The 9236-nt window shown below is 44.4% G+C and overlaps 1 protein-coding gene across 1 annotated transcript; it reads right to left on the bottom strand.

Annotated features, from left to right (window-relative positions):
- Positions 1-7909: 7909 nt before the first annotated feature.
- LOC102427987 (cyclin-dependent kinase 11B) lies at positions 7910-9234 on the bottom strand (the record flags this gene model as incomplete). Its single annotated transcript, XM_006096860.2, has 1 exon — positions 7910-9234. A coding segment is annotated over one exon (1149 nt), but the record flags the coding sequence as incomplete, so codon positions are not given.
- Between the last annotated feature and the right edge of the window lie 2 nt (positions 9235-9236).

The following is a 9236-nucleotide window of genomic DNA, read 5'->3' as shown; positions in this document are numbered from 1 at the left end:
CCGTCCACCAGACTCACCGACACAACGGCAAACCAAGTGGCTGAGAGAGAGAACCCCTCCTAGAGACCGGTTATATAGGGGGGGTTGGAGTAAGGGGAGGAGAAAGGACTGTACTCTGCCGATTGGCCAGGTGCAAGCCGGGTCCTGTTACACAGGATGTGGTCATCTCTATGGCGTGCACGTCCCTTGACTGTCATTGGCCAGTTTAAAATCCCGGGCGTGGCCAGCAGAGGGAAACGAGTTAAGTCAGCTCGCGTGAATTGCGCGTACTCCACGGGAGCCGTCTTTAACTCGGTTCATATAGATTTGCGGTGGAGTGCGGGAAACGTGTAAACTCATAACATGATGTTTCTGCTTCTGTAAACTGCTTTTTGCAAACTAGGTTCCTCATTCCAGACCCAAGGGCTCTAGATAATGTATTTATATTTTGGCGGGAAATTCACCCGCACTCCAAGTGTTAACATGCTTAATTCTGCTTCTGTAAACTGCTTTTTGCAAGCCAGGTTCCTCATTCCAAACCCTGGGATGTAATTAATACCTTTGTGATTTTTTGCTTATATAACCCTGGAGCTGCGACCATCTTGTTACTATGAGATTTGGGGAATGGCCCCTCATAGTCTCGGATCGCAATAAATGTGACTCTTTAACTCGACTTCTTGAGGCGTCCTTCTGTGATTCGCGGGGTACATTACAACAATATCAAGTCGAATTATTGGACATTGCTGATATTTGACCATTTTCAACCTAAGAGATGGCAATGTCAGAGGATTTAACAAAATGGTAGAACATCGCACTCTACAATTGCTATAAACAAAATCCAACAATTAACCCCCTTCTGAACATCCCAGCGAAGGCTCAATTGAACCCTGCCCAAATCTAAGCAAATCCTCACTCATAAGTTGGATTAGTCTAGTGTGATTTGCCAGGTAATCGGTAAATCAAGAAATATTAATCATTGTTTAAAAAGAAAAAAAAAAAAAAAACTTGGCCCACAATGTAACAGCAGCTTGTTGAAATGGACCGTATAAATATCCATTTCCCCTTTCCTGGCATCAGAGTAGTAAAGAAAAGCTGTCCAAAGATCTTGCCAATTTCATTCTGAGGCACTTTTCCTGGCAGGGAAGAAGGTGGGATATAACAATAAGGGTGCGTTTAAATGAGGCCCTGGAGCAAGAGATACTAAGGAGAGGAGCAGGAGAGACCAGCTAGAAAAGACAGAAGAACCTCAAGGTCACAGGGAGAGAAAAAGCAAAGGAAGCAAGGAAATGAATGATTCTTTTAAAATGTTCAATTGTAGCCTGGCTGGTGTGGCTCAATGGTTGAGCATGGACCAATGAACCAGAGATAAGAGTTTCTATTCCTGATCAGGGCACATGCCCAGATTGCAGGCTCTATCCCCAGTAGGGGGCGTAAGGGGCAGCTGATTGATGATTCTCTTTCATCATTGATGTTTCTCTCCCTCTCCGTTCCTCTCTATGAAATCAATGAAAAAAACACATTTAAAATATATTAAATTGTAGCATTTAGCACTCTCCCTCCCCAAAAAAACCTTATCTCTGATTTTCAAGAAAACTCTTCAAAGTGAAAATAAAGCAGAGCTTTTAAATATCTTTAATTTTCTTTGAATAAAACTGCTTTATAATATTTTTAACGAACTGCTTAAAATCACCTCTTCCATTTTGTACAAATCAGTATTAAAATAGAATGTGCTGTGCTCAATCTCATATTCACAACTTCCAAACCCCCACACATAATTCTCTTCTTATCAAAGTTGTTATTTTTTGCTTGGAAATCCTACTACAACTTCCCATGTGGCTGCCTCACAATATAAGCAGAATATGAATATTCAATGAACTCATCCTGAGGAAAGTATTAAATCCCATCACTTATACAAAACAACAACAACAAACAGAAGAAGAAGAGAGATGGTGTTATTACTCAGAGGAAAACAGCCAAAGTTAGGCTAGAAATGGCAGCTGCAACTCAGCTGTCAGAATCAGAGATGGATTAGTAGGCAGAGCCAACTCCAACAAAAAAGAGATGTATCACCAAGAAAGAGATGTATCTCGAATGCTTATATTTTAGGAAATGAATGACAGACTCCTCCCCTTCTTGACATTATACTTTGGCAGCACACATTCGAAGGCTGCCTGATTTTGTCACCTGTCTGATTATAGTTATTTCTCAGTTTACATATAGATATGCTCCTGTGAGTGACCCAGGGAAGCCAAGGTTGGTAAATAGAACTCTATTTAAATAGAATGGAGACATTTACTATTTAAAAGAATCTCAAGGTACAGCCTTTTGTAAAGTGAAGAACATCTCTGGAAAATGATTATCATTTGTTCTAATGTTTTGGTATAAATTTGAACTTTTATGTATTAGGTTATTTATTTATTTATTTAAATCCTCACCCGAGGATATTTTTCCATTGATTTTTTAGAAAGAGTGGAAGAGATAAAGACAGAAATATCTATGTGAGAGAAACACATTGATTGGTTGCCTCCTGCACACTCCCTGACCAGGGCCCGGGCTGGGGAGGAGCCTGCAACTGAGGTACGTGCCCTTGACTGGAATCAAACCCGGGACCCTTGAGTCCACAGGCTGACACTCAAACCACTGAGCAAAACTGGCTAGGGTAGCTGTGGGCAAACTACGGCCCGCGGGCCGGATCCGGCCCGTTTGAAATGAATAAAACTAAAAAAAAAAAAAAAAAAAGACCGTACCCTTTTATGTAATGATGTTTACTTAGAATTTATATTAGTTCACACGAACACTCCATCCATGCTTTTGTTCCGGCCCTCCGGTCCAGTTTAAGAACCCATTGTGGCCCTCGAGTCAAAAAGTTTGCCCACCCCTGGGCTAGGGCTATTTATTTTTAATCCTTACCCGAGGATAATTTTTTCCATTGATTTTTAGAGAGACAGTGGAAGGGAGGAAGGAGGGAGGAGGAGGAGAGAGAAAGAAAGGTAGAGAAACATGGGCATGAGAGAGACACAGCAATTGGTTGCCTCCCACACGTGACCCGAGATACATGCAGGAATCAAACCCGAGACCCCCCGGTCCAAGGGCTGATGCTCTAACCACAGAGCAACCGACCAGGGCAGGTCTTCCTTTAAAGCAGTAGTTCTCAAACCAATCAGAACCAATGCTGCCTTTAAAATATTTTTTAAATTTCATTTGTTTATTTTTCGAGCAGTTTAAAGAATACAGAGGGCAGAAAGCATAAGAGAGCATAAATAAATTTTGATCTATTCACGTAATGGAATTTAATACAGCAGTGAGAAACTTACAACTACTGGTATAGTTCATACTTAATAATACAATGGCTTCTAATGTTGAGTAAAAATAACAGAAGCAAGTCCTAGAGGAATACATTAAAAATGAAACCACTTTTACAAGCTCAAAAACATGTATAATCAATAGTATGTGTTTATACATACATATATATGTATGTGTTCACATATATATGTATGTATTAACATATATGTATATATTCACATATATATCCTATATAATAAAAGCATAAAATGTTAAGTGTCCAACCGATTGGTCAACTGTTAGGTTGACCACTCAACCACCAGGGGGCAGACACTCCAACTGGTAGGTTAGCTTGCTGCTGGGGTCTGGCCGATCATGGCTGGGTGAGAGGGCCAGACATGCCCTGGAGCCCTCCCGCGGTCCCTCATTGGCCAGCCGGTCCCCATCGGCCTGATTGGGAATGGTCGAGACAGCCCTGATTGCTGGCCAAGGGACCCACCTGTGCACAAATTCATGCACAGAGCCTCTAGTATATATATAATTTTTAAAAAGACAACAAAATGAGCCTGGCCACAGTGGCTCTGTGGTTGAGCACCAACCTATGAACCAGGCAGTCACGGTTTGATTCCTGATTGGGGCACATACCCAGGTTGCAGGCTTGATCCCCATTAGGAGGCATGCAGGAGGCAGTCGGTCAATGATTCTCTCTCATCCTTGATGTTTCTATCTCCCTCTCCCTTCCGCTCTGAAATCAATACAAATATACGTTTAAACTAAAATAAAAGACAACAAAATGATAAATAAAATTCAGGGTAGTGGTTATTTCTGAAAGGAAGAACCAGGCATCAGAAACGGAAACAGCAGGGCCGGTGTGGTTTAGTGGTTGAGTGTCGCCCTATGAACCAGGAGGTCATGTTTTCATTCCCTGTTAGGGCACATGCCCGGGTTGTGGGCTTGGTCCCCAGTAGGGGGCATGCAAGAGGCAGCTGAATAATGATTCTCTCATCATTAATGTTTCTATCTCTCCTCCCTTCCTCGCTGAAATCAAAATATGTTAAAAATAAATAAAAATAAATATTTTTTAAAAAGGAAGGAAAACATTAGTAGATGCAACTTACAGGATGATGAGGCTATGGGTGATAATTATAGTATTGTGCATCATAAGTAAATATGATGCACATATACATATGTGTATGTAACATACATTTTAAAAAGTTAGATGCACTTAAATATATTTTTATTGATTTTTACGGAGAGGAGTTCTAGCCTGCAACCTGGGCATGTGCCCTGACTGGGAATGGAACTGGCCACCTTTAGGCGCACAGTCCAACGCCCAGCCAACTGAGCCACACTGGCCAGGGCAATGACATCTTTATTTTTAAATACAAATTAAAAATGAAATAAATGAAAGTGAATTCACTAGCGTTACTGAGGTTTATTTATTTATAGCTGACTGAAGGTCTATTGAGCAAATTCCATGCACAGGCAACGTGGTAGATGCCAGCGATCCAGTGATGAGAGGAGACAAATAAGGCTCTTGGAAGCTTCTATTTCAGTGAAAAGAGAGAGGAAGAGACACTTTCTTCCGGTGGACTCAGTGGTTTGAGTTTCTGAGGCTGCTTCTACCAGGAGTACCCTGGGGGTGAAATTCAGAGACAGTGTACAGTTGAGAAATGCAGCTATAGCTGGTGCCAGCGTTTGAGGCTTTAGGCCAATCTCTACTGGACTTCACCCACATTGCTGGACTTTTGTTCCTATGAGCAAGCAGGTTCCTCTGTTGTTGATGTCTTTCTTTAAGCTTGCTTGAAATGGGTTTTCTGGCATTTGCAACAGAGCAAGTGCTAATGGACACAGCCCCAGGGAATAGAATAATAAGCCCCATTGCCAGGGGTGGCATTAGCAACTCAGGAAATATGTTTATCAAATTACTTCATGGCTGGTTCCATTCCTAGTCAGGGCACATGACCAGGTTGCAGGCTAGAGCTACTCTCTCTAAAAGTCAATAAAATATATTTTTAAATGCATCTAATTTTAAAAAAGTCACATACACATATATGTATGTGTACTTATGATGCATAATACTATAATTATCACCCTTAACCTCATCACCATGTAAGTTGCATCTACCAAAGTTTTCCTTTCTTTTTTAAAAATATTTTGTTACTTTATTCCTAACTAGAGGCCAGTGCATGACATTCATGCACTGGAGGGGGGGTCCCTCAGCCCGGCCTGCACCCTCTCGCAGTCTGGGAACCCTCAGGGAATGTCTGCCTGCCAGCTTAGGCCCGCTCCCCGAAAGGGTCTTTAGCACTGAAGCTCTTGCGTTGAGCGCCTGCCCCCTGGTGGTCAGTGTACATCATAACAACCAGTCGTTCAGCTGTTTGGTCGATTTGCATATTAGCCTTTTATTATATAGGATGTGGCGGCCAGTTTAACATTTTCTCAGGGCTTTCAGATGCCATATGGATAAAGTGGTCAAATATATAGTGATGGGTAGAAACTAGACTTTTGTGGTGGTAAGCAAGCTGTGGTATACACAGATATCTATCTATATATATATATATATATATATATATATAAAAGCCTAAGTGATTAGCCGACCAGCTCACCAGCCCACTGTCCGACTGTCTGGTAGCTATGATGCACACTGACCACCAAGGGGCAGATGCTCAATGCAGGAGCAGAAACCACAGGCATGGAAACATGGAACAGACTGATGAATCTCAAAGGGAAAGGGAGAGTGGGGACGGGGAGGGAGGGAAGACATTAACCAAAAGATCTTATATGCATACTGGCCTGCGGGGATCGGACCAAAACTGGCTCTCCAACATCCCCCAAGGGGTCCTGGATTGTGAGAGGGCACAGGCCAGGCCGAGGGACCCCACCAGTGCACGAATCCACACCTGGTCTCTAGTCAAATTATAATGTCGTATACCTGAAACTTATAGGATGTTATTAACCAATGTTACCTCAATAAAAATACAAACAAAACAAAACAAAAAACCCCAACTACCTGTAACAGAAAAGTGGAGGTGAAGGGACTTGTGTATGTCTGTCTAGGTAGTAGAAGTCCCTGGAACTTCAACACAGGCCTCTGGACTCTAAGTCCTGTGGGTTTTCTGTTAGCCCCTAGGAACTAAAGAAGTCAAGTTCACTGCTATAAAATTTCCCCAGGATTGGTCAACTTACCCGGCACCCTACTGAGATAATGTGATGAAATCTCATGCACTTGTTTTATTTTAAACTAGAGGCCCAGTGCACAAAATTCATGCACTCAGGTGGGGTGGGGGGAAGGGATCCCTCAGCCTGGATTGTGAAGAGGGTGCAGGCCAGGCTGAGTTTAGATGATGAATTTACTATTCCAAGCATACAGAAAGCAGAGAGAATAACAAAATAAATACCCATGTTTGCATTTATCAAACTTTATCAAATCTAATGTTGCTATATTTGCTTTGTATTTCATTTTCTCACTCTTTTTCCAAAAGAAATAAGGATTGGTATATCATTAAATCTCCTGTGTATTCCTCTGCTAATCTCTCCTTCTCCTGAGGCAGTTTTATCCTGAAATTTGTGTGTTATCATTCACATACATGTTTCTATACTTTTATTTTTAAAAAATCCTTACTTAAGACATGTTTTACTGCTTTTAAAGGGAGAAAAGAGAGAGAAACATTAATCGGTTGCCTCCCATATGTGCTCCCACAAGGGATAGATCTTGCAATCTAAGTATGTGCCCTGAACAGACTTGAACTGGCAACCATTTGGTTTATGGGACAGCATTGAGCTACCTGGCCAGGGCATGCTTTCATACTTTTAATATATGTGTATGTACTCATGAGCAATATGTAGTAGCAGTGTTGAAAACAACACGTGGTGTTAAGGCAATATATAGGTGTTATTGTTTTAAAACTTTATATAAATAGTATCATATAGTACACGCCACACATTAATTTGCTGTCTTTTTAAAAAATATATATTTTTATTGATTTCAGAGAGGAAGGGAGAGGGAGAGATAGAAACATCAAAGATGAGTGATTGGCTGCCTCCTGCAAACCCCACACTGGGGATTGAGCCTGCAATTCAGGCATATGACCTGACCAGGAAGCGAACTGTGACCTCCTGGTTCATAGGTCGATGCTCAGCTACTGAGCCATGCTGGCCGGGCTTATTTGTATATATATATATATTTTTCAATATATTTTATTGAGTTTTTACAGAGAGGAAGGGAGAGGGATAGAGTTAGAAACATCAATGAGAGACAAACAGCTGCCTCCTGAACACCCCCCACTGGGGATGTGCCCACAACCAAGGTACATGCCCTTGACCGGAATCAAACCTGGGACCCTTCAGTCCGCAGGCCAACGCTCTATCCACTGAGCCAAACCAGTCAGGGCCAGGCTGATTTTTAAGTTGATAATTTTGTAGGGCCTGCAAATGATGTTATACATATCCAAATGGCCTGTGGCAGAAAAAAGGTTCCCCACCCTGAGCTAGAGCGATGCTACCATTTGTCCCGCCTCCCTGGGCATGCGTGTGCCCCGCAGACCACCGACAATGATTACGGGTCACAGGGTGTACTCACCGCCTATTTTTTTTCTCATTTAATCTCTTGTTCTGGATTTATTTTTTTATTTATTTTTTCCCATAAGGAAATAAGGTTTAATTCTATAAAGTTACAAGCCAAGACAAAATAGAAACAAAATCTGGAAAACGAGGCCATCAGTTCGACTCGAGGCCACGTCACCGCAGCCCGGGCCGCAGCAACCTGTCATCCGGGCAGGACTGGGTCCCTGGTCCCGCTGTTTCTGGGGTCCACTCTGAACCTCAGAACTTGAGGCTGAAGCCAGGGCCGGTGGCCGAGGCCCCCTGGTTGGTGGTGGTGAGGTGGAAGCCGGTCTCCTTCAGGTCATCGTCACCCAGCTGGCGGTAGCCGAGGCCTCCCTCGGGGGGTCTTGGGCTGGTGCCACGCTTCACCCTTTGCTGTTCACTCTTGGCGGGCCACGTGGGGAACATCGAGGGGTCGATGGGGAGGGGGGTCTCGCGGAAATACTCGTGCTTGAGACCGTCCTCTGCGCTGACCCTCCGCCCAGGAAAGTAGGTCAGGAACTTGTTCATGAGGTCAAAGCCCTGGTCAGAGAGCAGCGCCCCGAAGCGCTTGCGCAGGCTGTTGTAGGGGTACTCGGTGAAGGTCATCTTCTTCACGGCGGGCAGCTGGTTGTAGCCGGGCCAGATCTTCTCACTGGGCGTCCCCAGGTCCTTAAACACGTTGTTGATCTGATCAATCTCCGACTTCCCTGGGAACAGCGGTTTCTGTGTCAGCAGCTCCCCGAAGATGCAGCCCACAGACCACATGTCCACGGCCGTGGAGTACTCCTTGGCCCCCAGCAGCAGCTCTGGGGCGCGGTACCATAAGGTCACGACGACAGGGGTGTAGGCCTTCAGGGGGGACCCATACTCCCGCGCCAGCCCGAAGTCGCCCACCTGGAGGATGCCGGCGTGGCTCAGCAGCAGGTTGGAGGTCTTGAGGTCTCGGTGCAGGATCCAGTTGTGGTGCAGGTGCTTCACTCCGCACAGCAGCTGGATCATCAGTGTCTTCACCTCCCCTGGCAGGAAAGGCTGCTTCATGGTCTCCATCAGGCTCTTGAGGTCATGCTCCACGTAGTTCATCACAATGTAAATCTTGTCCATGTTGCTGCCCACGACGATCTCCCTGACCGTAACGATGTTGGGGTGCTGCGCCTTGAGAATGGTGCTGATCTCCCTCAGCGACGTGATCGGAAAGCCTTCCTTCTCCTTCTCCATTTTCAGCCGCTTCAGAGCCACAATCTCATCGGTCTTCTTGTCCTTGGCTCTGTACACCACCCCGTAGGTGCCCTCCTCGATCCTGTTCAGGCGCTGGAACTCCTCCACACTGCGGCAGCCCTGCAGGGCGGGCAGGTACTTGGGCAGCTCCTGCTTGGGCTCGATGGGCGACA

Source organism: Myotis lucifugus, unplaced genomic scaffold (genome assembly GCF_000147115.1).
Source record: "Myotis lucifugus unplaced genomic scaffold, Myoluc2.0 scaffold_189, whole genome shotgun sequence".
Lineage (NCBI taxonomy): Eukaryota > Metazoa > Chordata > Mammalia > Chiroptera > Vespertilionidae > Myotis > Myotis lucifugus.
The sequence above is the reverse complement of the archived record's forward strand: the minus strand, read 5'-3'. Positions and strand labels throughout refer to the sequence as shown.